Below are 13,398 nucleotides of genomic sequence, written 5' to 3'. Positions count from 1 at the left end.
CGGCAGAGGCTGCAGTCAAGGCCGCCACTGGTGGTAGTGCTGGCGCGGCAGGCGTCGACGGCGTGTGGGAGCTTGTTGTCCACTTTACCGACTTTCCGCACGATGCCGAAGATGACGAGGCCGACACCGCCAACATGATGGACATGACAACCATGGTCGAGGCCGAGGAGGTCAAGGCGTGGTACATGAACCGCCTCAAGGAGGCCGAGTACGTCAAGCACGGCTCGTCCAAGGGCATCATGCTGATGTCCAAGGCCAACCACGCCCAGCTCTTCCGAGCCGTCGCCACCCACGACTACGACCGCTACTGGGCCGTCAACCGCACCCTCTCGGCAGACTCGGTCGCCTCGCCCGCAAAGCTCAAGCACGTCCCGCTCCGCCTTGCTTTCCGCAACACGCCCACCATGGCCGACCTGATCCTCCCCATTCATCCGACCACGGGCGAGCTAACCACGCTCGGCAACGCCCTCGACGCCCTCCTCCCCGACAAACCGCCAGGCACCATCGTCCTTGTCCACGGCGTCGAGCTCGATCCCGATGTCACCCTCCACGATCTCACCAACTCCATGGCCTACGCCGACAACTTTGTCTACGTCGCCATTGCCTACCCTCCCCATTCTCTCCCCGCATGACAAACCACTCCCTCCAGTTGCCCGCTCATGGAAGCCACCTTCCATTTTGTCTCAACCTGCACTTGATTCCGGAGCAACCCCCCTGGGGTCTCCTTGCGCCTAGCATGATCGATGCACTCGGCGCTGCCATGGCCGCCATAGGCCAGGCGAAATACCGCCCTGCACTCGGCTGTCCGTGTTACCAATGCCATTGCCCAGATCGGCCTCAAGCTTCTCTCTTTCGCCGACGAGTGCATCTTTGTCCTTCGCCACGCCGCACCAAGCATTGACCCTCCACTCCCTCCGACCCCACTCACCACGACGTACTCATCAATGACCACCCACACATCCTCTCTCCTTGCCCTCCCTGCCGAGCTCATCATGGATGTACGCCTATTCCCATTCCCATTCCCATCGCCACTTCCATCGGCCAATCCTTCCCTCTTGCCCCCCCCCCCCCCCCTCCCCCCCCGCCCCTCGTGCCTCGTGTCTCACACCCCTCCTCTCTCTCCCCCCCCCCATGCACGACACAGTAGCCAGCGCATGGACCTCCCATGCCGCCATGCGCATGGCACTGCTACAAGAGCAGCTGAAGCGGACACTGGCAAAGCTCGATGAAGGCGATGGCCCTGTGGATGACGCCTGCTCCGCAGCAGGCAGCCGACCCGGCCCAACTCAGGCAGTTCTGCTCAAACGGGCGGAGGCGCTGCAGGCCAAGCTAGACGCGCTCAAGGAGGAGGATGCCGCCCATCCGCTGCCGGTGGCGACAGCTTCGGTTGACGATCTACAGTTGAGGGTCTTCCGATGCGATGGCTGCCGCTGTGACATCATCGAGCCCACCGCTCGCTTCCACGCCACTTGCGTCTCCGACTACGATCTGTGCGCCGCGTGCGCCGCGGTCACGCCACTCACGGCCCATCTGCCTGTCGCCGGCCTCGATCTACCGGCGTACATTGAGGTGACTCTCTCACGCATCTCGGTCCAGGCTATCATCCGCACGGCTACGGCCGACGAGGCGCAGCGGAGTGTTCCCGCCATCCTCGCCCTGGCCTTTGCCGGCTATGGCCCGCGGCCGTGTCTCATGGCCCATCGTGACCCACTCTATCTCCCGCCGGGCTCGGTTCTCACTTACGCTGAGGTCTACGCTGCGGCCCTTAACTTTGCTGCCGCGCTTGAGGAGCGTCTCGCGCCTCGCGCCACAGCTCAGCTCCGGATCGGCATCTGCGGCGCCAACTCGATCCCATGGTTCATTGCGGATCTCGGCTGCCTCCTCCGAGCCCATACCGTCTTTCCCATCCACACCGATGCCCGTGATGCAGTTCTCGCTGCGCTTCTTGGCTCCATTGCGTTTGACGCGCTTGTGGTCGACGATGCCCGGCTGCCACGGCTTGCAGCTGTCATTACCAGCCTCGACGCCTCGCCGGTTCTTCTCCCAATGTCGGCGGTCTACCACCCGGGCCACGGCAAGAGCGACGTCCGTCTGATGCCACGGCAGGTGGCGGCTGGCGAGCTGGAGTCTTCGCTTGTTACTGTCGTCCACACCTCGGGCTCGACAGGCGTGCCCAAGGGCGCGCCTTTCTCACAGACACTCTGGGCGCGGCTCCTGCTCGACTCGATGCACGCCCGACATGATCCGTTTGTTGTCCTCTCCAAGGACCCACTGGCACACATCTCGGACCGCGAAGCCGTTCACTGCGCGCTAGTCTCAGGCGGCCGTGTCGGCGTCATCTCGTCAAAAGAGACGCTGTTTGAGAACATCCTCGCCTACGGCCCGTCGACCATCTCGGCAACGCCGCGGTTCTGGAACGCCATCTTCTCGGACTTTCATCGCGAGCTGTTTGCGCGACTCGACGCTGCAGGCCTCCCGCGGATCTCGATCGACGCCGCGTGGTCGCATTCGCGCTCCGAGTGGCGCTACGCCCCTCCGGCCACTGAAGCGGCAGTGGCCGAGCTTCGCTCCTCGGCCGTCGCCGCCCTCCCGCTGGATGACATGCCTCCAGCCGAGGCCGAAGCGTGGAGGATAGCATTGGAAATGATCGAGGCATACGGCTCGCTGCTGGGCCCGCGGCTTACGTCGATTGGATGTGGTGGGGCCAAGTCAGACAACGCAGTCCTCGGCTTTCTACGCGCTGTCTTTGGGCCGATCGTGAGCGACGGCTACGGCTCGACCGAGCTCGGCAACATCGCCAACGACGCCGGCATTGTCTACTCGCACATCATGTATAAGCTCCGTCCACTGCCGGAGCTTGGGTACACGCTCGACGATGTGCCGTACCCGCGTGGTGAGTTCCTCGCCAAGAGCCGCGATCCACGGTTCATGATTACCTCGTACTACGGCGACGCTGGCATGGTGCACGCCGATGCCTGGGACGCCGATGGCTACTTTCACACTGGCGACATTGTCGAGCTGCGCGGCTCGCGCAAGATCCGCATCATTGATCGCATCAAGTCGGTCTTCAAGCTCACCTCGGGCGTCCTCGTTGCCGCCGCCGCTCTCGAGGCCACCTACCTCTCGGCGCTTCCGGCCGTACTCCGCCAGGTTTTCATCACCTCGGGCTCGTTTGGTACCCAGCAGGATTCGGTGGCAGCGGTCATCGTCCCACACTTTCCGCTTCGCCTCCCCGATGGAAGCGAGTTGACGAGTGCAGCCGACTTCCGCGCAGCCGATGCGAGTGTGCAAGCTGCGGCGTGCGATGCGCTCATCGCCGCTCTGGCTGGAGCTGCAGCCATGGACAACAGCAACATCTCGCCACAGGAGATCCCATTTGCGGTTGTCATCGAGACGGAGCCGTTTTCGGTCGCCAACGGTCTCCTCACCTCGTCGCACAAGCCGGCGCGCGTGGCGTTACAAGCTGCGTACCAGGGCGCGATTGACGCTGCGTGCTCGCGGGCATCACTTGGAGCCATGGTCGCCGACGTGCTTGGGCTCTCGGGCGTGGCACTCACCGACTCGTTTGTGGGCGCGGGCGGTGACTCGCTCACTGGTCTCCGCCTGGCATCCAAGCTCAAAGCTGCGGGTATCGAGCTGCCAGCGGAGGATCTGGGCTTTTTGGCGGGCGACATGTCGCTGCAGGAGGTTGCCGACTCGCTCGCAAGTGGCGGCGCGCCCAGCGTGTCGAACGGTGCCGCTCACACGGCGACTGCCGTCCTTGCTGACGTAGCGACCCCATTTGCCACCCTTGATTGTGAACCAGGTCCGAGCCGCGACAATCGCGACGGCGTGCTGGTGACTGGCGCGACCGGACATGTTGGGCGTGCGGTGATTGACGCGCTCATCGCGACCGGCTCGCAAGTGCGAGTGTTTGCCATAGTGCGAGAATCAAGTGCTGCCACCGAGGCACTTCCTGCTGGCGTCGAGATGGTGATGGGCGATCTCACGCTTGCAGGCCTCGGCGTCGACGTCGATGTGATGACCAGAGCCGGGATTAGGGCGGTTATTCATGCCGGCGCATGGGTCTCGCACGTCCATCCCTACGCGGCGCTGGCCGAAGCCAACGTCCATGGGACGCGCCGTGTGTTGGAGATGGCGCGAGCCATCGGGGCAAGCTACGTCGTGCACGTTTCGACGGCTTCGGCAAGCGCGGTGCCTGCCGACGGGCCACGTGGCGACGAGGGCGGCTACGCACTCTCCAAGTGGGCGGCAGAGCGGGTTTGCGTGGCGGCGCGGGCTGAGCTTCGGCTCACGATCCCGATTGTCCGACTCGGAATGGTCGGCCCGGACTATGCCAGCGGGCGCGGCAACGCGCGCGACTGGTTCTCGGCTCTTGTGGACGGGATGGAGGATCAGGGAGCAGTGCCGGTGTCGGATGCCAGCATCCGGCTTGTTGATGCCAAGGTGGTGGGCCGCGTGCTGGCGGGACTGGCATGGGCACAGACACCACTGACAGCTGTGGCAGCTAGCGGCGGGCCGGATCCACTCGAGGTCGAAGGCCGACAGCAAGTGGCGTTTGCGTCGATTGGCGAATGGCTTGGCGCAGACGAGCTCGATCACGCGGCGTGGTGGGAGCGGGTGAAGGCGGATGTACGCCTGAGCGCGTTTGCGCGGCAGCTGCCATCCGATGCCAACGAGGCGGAGAGCGCAGCCAGGTGTGGGTCATGGCAAGCACTGACGCAGCTAGGCATCGTGAGTGACGGCGATGATGCGGTCTTCGACAGCAAGGCGTTTAGTCGGTGGCGTGCGTGGCGGCAGGCTAGGCGCGCGACGAGCGGCGGCGGCGAGGAATGAGTGGCGCGTTGGGCGAGTTTGGCGAGCGCGGAGCAAGCGACTTGCGGTGAGTGGAAGCGAGCCGCGGTGAGAGCGGCGAGAGCGGCGAGAGCGGCGACTTTGGCGTGACTGGATCGGTGGCGTCGCGGTCTTCAGGCGGGCGGAAGAATGAGTTAAACTTGGAGGCGACGGCCGGGTCGGCGAGGACACCGATGTCTTCACAAAAGCCGTGGACAATGTCGACAATGTCGTCGTACTTGACGTCGGAGCGTGCGGTATGGAGCCACTTGTAGCGTTCGTCGAGGGCGGCGACAAAGAGCTTGAGCGAGTAGAGAAAGTCGATGGTGCCAGGGAAGAGAGCCAAAAGGGTGGAGAGCGCCGAGGTGAGCGTGTCGTAGAGGAGAGCGAGGGCGTGGCCCTGGGCGAGCTCGGTCTTTGTCGAGTACATCTCCTGCAGCGGGCGGGTGTAGATGACGTTGAGGACTTTGGCGACGGCGACGCGGGCGTGGTGCTTGGTCTGGACGCGCTTGTTGATCTTGGGCGGCCCGGCGAGGCCGCGGGCGTTGCTGAGCGACGCGTCGAGGGCGCCAGCGGCCGACTTGTTGAGGCGGACTGAAGCGGCCGAGTTGTCGAGCGAGCCTGGCGGGGAGCGTGTGGGCGATCGCGATCGCGATCGCGAGCGCGAGCGCGAGTGGGCACGGGCCTTTTTCTGCTGGGCGAGCTCGACAAGGCGCTCCTTGGACCACTCGATTTCAGAGTGTGCACGGCGGGTGCCAACCTGGACGGCGGCTGGTTCGTTGTCCGACTCTGTGGCGATGCGCGGGAGGGTGGGCAGGCCAGCAATGCCTGTTTCTGAGCGATGTGTGGGCGAATCGATGCTTGACTGTGAGCCGTGCGAGACCGAGTGGCGGCGGGTGTGTCGTGAGGCGTGGGGCGAGAGCGAGGTACCGGCCGGCCCACCGCCGCCCGAGGCTGCCGAGCCAGGCAGGTGGGGAAAGTTTTCGGGCAGATTGGAATCATTCAGCACGTCGTCGAGCGGGACAGCCTCTTCCGGATCTGTGTAGATGTTGTGTTGGAGCTTAAAGTCGAGGACTCTGATGGACTCTTGAGCTGCTTCGAGCTGCTTGCGGGTGGTGCGAAGCTGCTCTTTGAGGCCGATCTCCTTGGCGGCGGCGGCGCGGGTGGCCTTGCGCAGCGAGAGCTGCAGCTCTTCGATTTGCTGGACTAGCTTGGGGTTGTGGTTGTACATCATGTGCGAGCCGCCGCTTCCAGGGTCTGCGTCTCTGGCGGCCTCGGTCTCCAAGTCACTGCGGGCGTGAGCGGCCATGTCTGCGGCGATAGAGTTACGCTCCGAGACGAGGGTGTCCTTGACCTCGGTCAGCTCGTAGTTGAGGACATCGCGCTCGGCCGAGGCCATGGCAAGCTGCGACGAGAGCTTGTCCTGGCGCGACATGACCGAGTCGAGCTCTGCAACGAGCGAGGCAAGCTCCTTGTCGGTTCCCGAGTTGGAGTTGATGGAGCGGAGCTTGGAGGCGAGGCGGAGCGCATACTCGTTGGCCGACCCGACCTGCGCCGAGAGGGTCTTGAGGGAGTTGTTGAGCGCGGCGTTGCGTTCCTGCAGGAGGCGGTACTTGCGCTCTGTGGCAGAGAGGGCGTTCTTGGCCGCGTCTGCGGCGTCAGAGGCGGAACCTTTGAGGCGGAGCTGGGGGAAGCGACGGTGGACCAGGAACTCAGGGAGGAGCGAGAAGAGCTGGCCGGTGGCCTGGATCTCGCCCGAGACCTCAAACTTGCCGAGCGACTCTTCGTGGACGCGGAGGTCAAGAGTGTGAAGTGATTTTGCGACGGCGCCGTATGCCTTGTGGGTGAGGACAGTTTGGCCGCCTGCAGCGGCCTGGGCGAGCCACTTTGTGAGTGTAACATCACCGCCGACGTAAACGGCGCGGGTGACGCCTGAGGAGGTGACGGCGGTCGACTTGAGGGTCGGGCGGCCGACGTGGACGCCGATGCCGAGGCGGAGGCCGCGGAAAATAGTGGAGCGGTCCATCGACTGCTCGGTGGCGACAAAGTCGGGATGGAGCGAGGCGAGGCGCTCGGGCCAGGGCAGGTCAATGGCCTCAATCTGGACGCGCATGCAAAAGGCGACGGCGGAGAGCGCAGAGGAAAAGGCGATAAGGAGCGAGCCGTCGGAGCACGAGACTTCATAGCCCGAGCGCTCGACGAGGAGGGTGCGAACCAAGCGCAGGAGGAGCGACTCTGCGGCGACCATGACTTCGGGCGAAGCGTCCCAGAGGGCCGAGGCGCCGTAGATGCGGGTGGCGACAAGGGCAACGACGCCCTCGGGCGGTGAGACAGCGGTGCCGGACGAGGCAACGGCGGCGGCGGACGAGTCCTGGACCAGGGTGTCGAGCGAGGCCTGGAGGCGGGCGTTGGCGGCGACGGCGGTAGCGAGCTGAGAGCGAAGCTCGTTGAGGCGAGTGGAGAGGTCATCAACCTCTGCGCGCGCGGCGCGAACGGTGGCGTCTTTCTCAGCCGAGGCCTCATCAAACTCTGCGGCGAGCTCGCGCTTGTGGTCGTCGACGGAGGCAAGTTTGGCCTGGATGACCTTGGCGGCGGCCTTGAGGCGGGAGTTCTCTGCAACAAGCTCGCGGACCTGGGCGAGGGCGAGCGGACGGTCGTCGGGTGACGGCGCGCGGTCGTTCATGATGTTGAGGGCGGTGGCAAAGTAGGTGATGAAGCACTCGGACGAGAGCGAGGTCGCGTCCGAGGCGTCGATGAGGCGCGGGACACCGAGGGTGTGTGCGATGCCCATGGCGTGGTCGAGAAGGGCCTCGCCGCGACGCGGAGCGCCCGGCGCGGCTACGACAATCGAGTACAAGTCAATCAGGGTGTACTCGGTGGCGTGGAGGAGGGCGGCGAGGCAGAGGCCGTCGGCAAAGTCGTGCGGAAACGCGTTGAGGTCAACGTGGACATAGTGGGCGAGGGTGTCGCTCACAAGACGGATGAGGGCCTGGCACTGGTGTTCGAGCGAGCCGAGGTCGGCGCCGACGGCAAGACGGGCGCCGAGGAGCTTGCGCAGCTCAAACTCGCGAACAAGCTCGTAGACGAGATCAAAGATGCTCTTCATCTTGCCGTTGACAATGTCTTCCGCCGAGAGATGCGAGAGCGAGACGCCCTTGGCGTTCCGGGAGAGGAAGAGTAGGCCGTTGTGGACGTTGGTGATGCGATCAGCTCGCTTGATGGCCAGCGCAGCGCCCGACGAGGTCTTCTGCATCTCGAGCTGCGGCTCGTCCTCGCCGGGCGGTCTGGGAGCCTTTGGTGTTGTGGGAGCCTTCCAATTTGGGGTGGGGTCCTTTCCGGTCAACACCTTGAGCAGCAGCAGCAGCACAGTGCCATCCCGCATGTCCTCCACCAGATCAGTGACGGTGATGCCATACGGCGCCACATAATGGACGACCCAGCGGAGGAAGACCTTCTTCTTCTGCGCCCGGATGTCCAGCGACTGCCCGCCCGTCCCCGTCGGGTGTGTGGACGCCATGGGGTGGCGTGTGTGTGTGCGTGCGTGTGTGTGTGTGTGTGTGTGTGTGTGTGTGTGTGTGTGTGAGTGTGGGGTGTGTGTGTGGGGTGTGTGGGTGTGGGGTAAAGGGGAAGTGAGGTTGGTCAGCGGCGTTGTGTGTTGTTTTGGCTAATTGGGGAGATTGATGCAGTTTTGGTTTTGGGCGAGAGTGACGACACGGTACCCGAGGGGGGGAGGGGGGGGGGGCGATGTATTATCCAGAGCCAGAAAAGGCCTTGATGTCGGCAAGGATGCTCTGCATCTGGGCGTGGTCCGAGACGTAGCTGGAGACGGCGGTGAGGAGGCCCGCAGAGACGGCAATGTCGACTGCGTGCGACGGCGCCTTGACGAGGCAGGTGCCCCAGGCGGTGAGGGCGCGGAAGGCGAGGCCGTCGTCGTTGCGTTCGAGGACGGTTTTGACGATGGCGGCCAGGTCGCGGATGCGGTCGGCGGCCAGGTCGGTGGCAAGGCCAGCGTAGCCGACGACGACGCCGAGCGCAGCGGTGAGCTCTTTGGGCGAGGCGATGGCGGCCGGGTCGACGAGGCCGGCGACGAGAGCCAGCAGCTGATCGGCGCTGGCAAGCATGTCGGGACGGAGGACCAGGGCTTTGAAGGCGTTGACAGCGAGGCGGAGGGCAAGCATGCGGCGCGGGCCTGAGCCCGAGGCGACACCATCGGCGACAATGCCGACCAGCTCGCCTGGGGCGGCGGCAAAGTAGGTGGCGCCGCTCGGGTGGAGGACAAGCATGCGGAGGAGGTCGTAGGCGGCAAACTTGGAGCCGTTGGGTGCAGCGGCGAGAGCGGCAAGCAGGGCCTCGATCCACGCCGTGGGAAGAACCGACGAGTGGTAGCGGCCGACGTCAGCGAGGACAGCGGCAAGGTCAGAGAGAGCGTCGGCGTCGGCGTCGGTGTCTGCGGCGAGCTTGTCTGCGGCGCGGGAGAGGCCCTTGGCGGCCATGAAGAACGCCGGGGCAGTGACCGGAAAATGGGCCGAGGAGAGGCCCAGACGGGTCCACGCCGGCTCAGTTGCGCCCATGGCGAGCGTCTGCGGCGCGGCGTTGGTGCGGATAAACTGCGCAACCTGCTCGATAAACTGCGGGTGGAGACCGTTTTCGGCGCAAAAACGGGTGGCGACGTCGTACTCGTTCTCACCGTGGTTGTAGCCAAGCTTGTAGTTGCCGTTGCCGTCGCCGGCGTCGACCTCGAACACACAGTCGTAGTACTTGCCGTTGAGCATTTCCTTGCCGCCGGGCCCCGACACAACGTCGCCGATGAGAACCCATGCGCCGGATGCGGCGGACCACGAGTAGGCGACAGCCTTGGAGCCGTCGCGGAAGAGCTTGGTCTCGCCGTCACGGGCGCCCTCGACAACCGTCAGCTGCGAAATGTCGTCGAGCTCGTCGAGCTTGACCTGCTGTCCGCCCGAGACAAGCGCAGCCGCCGAGGCGTAGTCCTCAAAGGCGGCGAGCTCATCGTCGGAGGCGATGCGCGCGTCCGAGGCCGTGAAGATGCGTGCGATGCCGTCAGCGCAGCCTGCGACAAAGTCGCCGTTCGGCAGTGCCGCCACCGCCCACACCGTGGTGGGGAAGGCAATGGTCTGCAGCGGCTCGGCCTCGGACCAGACCACCACCGACTTGTCCTCCGAACCGGTGACCAGCGACGGTGCTGCCGCCGAGGACCACGGTAGGGCAGCCAGTGCAAACACCAGGTTTGAGTGGGCGCCACCAAGAGTGCGGACACATGCACCCGAGGTCATCGACCACATCTTGACCATGCCATCGTTGGCAACCGAGGCAACCAGGTCCGAGTCTGGGCCACCAGCGAGCGCCAGGCCGCGGACCACGTCGTCGTGCCCGCGGAGGACGGCGGAGCAGGCCCAGGTCGCTGCGTTCCACACCCGCAGCGTCTTGTCCGAGCCGGCCGAGACAACCAGCGGCAGCCCGCGGCGAGAATCAGCTAGAAGGGCCAGGACTGAGCCTTCGTGGCCCTCGAGGACCGAGACGCAGCGTGAGGCCGGGCCGTGGGCCGAGTGGCCGTCGGACGGAGCCCAGACGCGGGCAGTGGCGTCCCACGAGCCGGAGATCAGCTCGCCGCCAGGGGCCACCACCAGCGAGCATACGTTGCCCGTGTGGCCCTCCAGCCGAGCGAGCGGCACGCCCGCAGCCGAGTCCCAGATCATAACCGTGTTGTCGTAGGCAGCCGAGGCGAGGAGCGGCAGGACTGAGTCCGCCTCGTCCAGCGGAGCCGGCTCATCCGATCCAGAGGCAGCAACCAGGCTAGGCGGGCCAAGGACAGCCAGTGCAGCTACAAAGTGCTCGTGACCGTAGAGCGTCCGCATGGGCTCCCATGTGGTGGTCTCAGGTACGTTGTGCCAGATGATGATGGTGGCGTCGCGCGAGCCGGTGGCAATGGTCGACGACGAGAGCGCCGCCACGCACCGCACGTCCTTGGAGTGCCCGCCCACCTGTGCAGACAAACGGTATCCTGCAGCAGCCATGCTGAGCGGGGGTGAGTGGGGTGGTGGTGGTGGTTGGTGGAAGGTTGGCGACTTGTCGCCGGGTCGCACTGTGGGGTTGGGGTTGGGGTTGGGGTTGGGGTTGGGGTTGGGGTTGGGGTTGGGGTTGGGGAGGATCGGGATCTGCACTGGATGGCGTTATCGATGGGATCTCCAGAAGTCAGTTGATGAAGAGAGAGTGTGTGGGGGGGTGTGCGGGCGGCAAGCGGAGGTCGGTCAGTGGTCGGTGGGTTGTGGTCGGTCGGTCGGTGGTCGGTGGTCGGTGGGTTGTGGTCGGTGGTCGGTGGGACGGTGGTCGGTGGTCGGTGGTCGGTGGTCGGTGGGTTGTGGTTGGTCGGTCGGAGGTCGGTGGGTCGGTGGTCGGTGGTCGGTGGTCGGTGGTCAGCTGTGTGGTCACTCGTCTTTGGGGGAGTGCCCGTGGTTTGGACGCAGTGTGTAGGCATGAACGCCAAGTCACGGAGGCATGCCAAGAGGCGTACGTGCCCATGATGATGATGATTGTGTGTGTGTATATGTTTGTGTGTGTGTGGGGGGGAATGGGGGGCTGGTGGCGTGTTGTGCACCGTCTGTGGTGGTGGTGGTGGTGGTGGTGGTGGTGGTGGTGATGGGCGGGCATATGGACAATGATGACCACTCGCATGATACCTCTATAATGATGTCGTTGTCATGATGTCCTTTGATGATGTCTTCATGGAGCTGCAGCCATGGTGGTGGTGCCATGCAGCCTGAAAGAGATGGCCTGGCACGTCCTTTATGGATGGACGGACCGGACCGGATGTGCCCGCCGGCCGTCCCGTGGCCGATGCCCTCGGCATGAGTTGCCACGGCATGCACACTCACACAGCATGGATCGGACAGAGAAAAACTCGAGCGTGAAGATGACCGGCTCGCTGAGTATGTTGTCGGACCCGACCATTCTCCAGCCCATCCAGTTTGCTGCGGTGCGCCTGGCGGAGATCAACGCCATGCTCGAGGCCAATACCATCACCACGGATGGCCAGCGTGCGTTCCAGAAGCTGCCGCGCTACCTCCGCCGCCGCACCGCCTCGCACAACGTCAAGCGGCTGCCCAAGCGGCTGAGGTTTGCGGCCCAACTCGAGGTCAAGCCGGCGGCGGCGGCCGACAAGCCGTCGCGCAAGAGGCGGCGGCGGCCCAACTCGATCGTTGACTATACACGCCGGGCGGGCAAGGCGTTCTGGCTGGAGACTCACGTGTGGCACGCCAAGCGCATGCACATGGCCACTATTTGGGGCGTTCGCATGGCGCTTACCTCTACCGACAAGGGCGCGCGGTATGTGGTCAAGGCTGCCGCCACCGAGGCGCTTGTCCGTGACATTTCGTTTGTCCGCACCGCCGCCATCTCGTTTGCGTCGGCCGCCGCTGCCGCCGCCGTTCTCCCGCTCTTGGCTGCCACGCCAGATGGAGCTGCCCGCGTCCTCGCTGCCATGTCTGGCGAGCGCGGCGTCGACTTTGGCCTTGCCGCGCCCGGTGGCGGGTGCCTCGGCCCAACAACCGGCGTGTGGATGGCCGACAACTGCCTGTGGCTCACCCTCCATCCCGCGCTTGCTGCCGACGCTACCGACGTACTCGCATCCGCCGCAGCCTCGGTGCCTGGCACCACCGTCGAGCACCTCCTGCCCGGCGAGCTCTGCCGGTTCACCCTCTTCGGCCCGCGGAGTAACCGGATTCTGGCGCTGCTTCTCGGCGAGGCCAGCGGCGCCGGTACGGTCCTCGCGCAGCTGCACTCGCCAGACTCGCTTCCTGCGCGGGCTGTGCTCACCGCCGGCATCACCGACCCGCGGCTGCTGGTCTTCCGCAAGCCGCCGCCAAGCATCTCGCCGGCGCGCCGTGGGCAGTGGGCATCGGCCAAAAGTGGGCTTCCGCCGCGGCCGGCCATGGGCGTCTCGCATGCAAACAGCCAGCTTGTCAGCAACTGGCCGGGCACCGCCAGCGACGCCAGCGTCCGCCGCACGCTCGTCTCGAGCGCCGAACGAGCAGCCCTCGCCGCCGCCGTTCCGTCGACTGCCGACGTCAACGCGCTGCGCGGCTCGGTACTCGGGGGGGGCACGCCCGAGTTTGTGGCCGCTGCCGCGCAGTCGGGCTCGCCCCTCGCTGCGCCCGTCCCGGTCATGGTCGTCCAGCGGCCGGCGCTCGGACCGCACGGCTACGGCGCGGGGTTTGACCTTGTCGTCCCGCGCGGCTACGGCAAGGCCTTTATGCTCGCGATGGTGTATGCCGGCGCACGAGCCATCGGGCATGACGACGCCGCAGCGGTGGCTACCGAGGCCGGTGCCGCCGCCTTTCCGTTTGACTACGTCGGCAGCCGGGCGTACGCCGCGCTCTGCGCTTCGCAGGCTGCGGCGGCCGAGGCGCACTGGCGCGCCCGGCCGCCGTCCAAGCGGGTCAACTTTGGGCTCATCGGCTCGCCGGCCCCGTTTGCACCCGACTGGGCCCTTGTCGCCGGCGAGACCGTCCGCGTCAGAGTCAGCCTTGTCTCGCGCGGCTCGTTCGCCCG

The 13,398-nt window shown here is 65.5% G+C and overlaps 5 protein-coding genes across 5 annotated transcripts in view; 3 read left to right on the top strand and 2 right to left on the bottom strand.

The window, feature by feature from the left end:
* AMSG_08043 (autophagy protein 5) overlaps window positions 1-694 on the top strand; it is a gene marked incomplete at its 5' end in the record, with an annotated part of 1,000 nt that extends 306 nt beyond the window's left edge. The window contains one exon of the mRNA XM_013899829.1: window positions 9-694. Within this exon, the coding sequence (XP_013755283.1) occupies window positions 9-632 (624 nt within the window). The 3' untranslated portion in view covers window positions 633-694. The remainder of the gene's footprint in view (window positions 1-8) is intronic.
* A 437-nt stretch (window positions 695-1,131) lies between these two features.
* AMSG_08042 (ATP/NADPH-dependent carboxylic acid reductase) lies at window positions 1,132-4,642 on the top strand (the record flags this gene model as incomplete). The annotated part of the gene is made up of 2 exons (XM_013899828.1): window positions 1,132-4,562; window positions 4,627-4,642. The coding sequence occupies 2 exons, from the start codon at window positions 1,132-1,134 to the stop codon at window positions 4,640-4,642; spliced, it is 3,447 nt and encodes a 1,148-aa protein (XP_013755282.1).
* Window positions 4,643-4,801: 159 nt separating this feature from the next.
* Window positions 4,802-8,350, bottom strand: AMSG_08041 (uncharacterized protein; the record flags this gene model as incomplete). The annotated part of the gene is made up of 1 exon (XM_013899827.1): window positions 4,802-8,350. One exon carries the CDS (start codon window positions 8,348-8,350, stop codon window positions 4,802-4,804), a length of 3,549 nt encoding a protein of 1,182 aa, XP_013755281.1.
* Window positions 8,351-8,582: 232 nt separating this feature from the next.
* Window positions 8,583-10,865, bottom strand: AMSG_08040 (ubiquitin homeostasis protein lub1; the record flags this gene model as incomplete). Its single annotated transcript, XM_013899826.1, has 1 exon — window positions 8,583-10,865. The coding sequence occupies one exon, from the start codon at window positions 10,863-10,865 to the stop codon at window positions 8,583-8,585; it is 2,283 nt and encodes a 760-aa protein (XP_013755280.1).
* An 863-nt stretch (window positions 10,866-11,728) lies between these two features.
* Window positions 11,729-13,398, top strand: part of AMSG_12128 (uncharacterized protein) — a gene marked incomplete at both ends in the record, with an annotated part of 3,133 nt that continues 1,463 nt past the window's right edge. Inside the window, one exon of the mRNA XM_013899917.1 lies at window positions 11,729-13,360. Within this exon, the coding sequence (XP_013755371.1) occupies window positions 11,729-13,360 (1,632 nt within the window). The remainder of the gene's footprint in view (window positions 13,361-13,398) is intronic.

The sequence above is a fragment of the Thecamonas trahens genome (assembly GCF_000142905.1).
Source record: "Thecamonas trahens ATCC 50062 unplaced genomic scaffold supercont1.41, whole genome shotgun sequence".
NCBI classification, from domain to species: Eukaryota; order Apusomonadida; family Apusomonadidae; genus Thecamonas; species Thecamonas trahens.
This window is presented reverse-complemented; position numbering and strand designations above follow the sequence as displayed.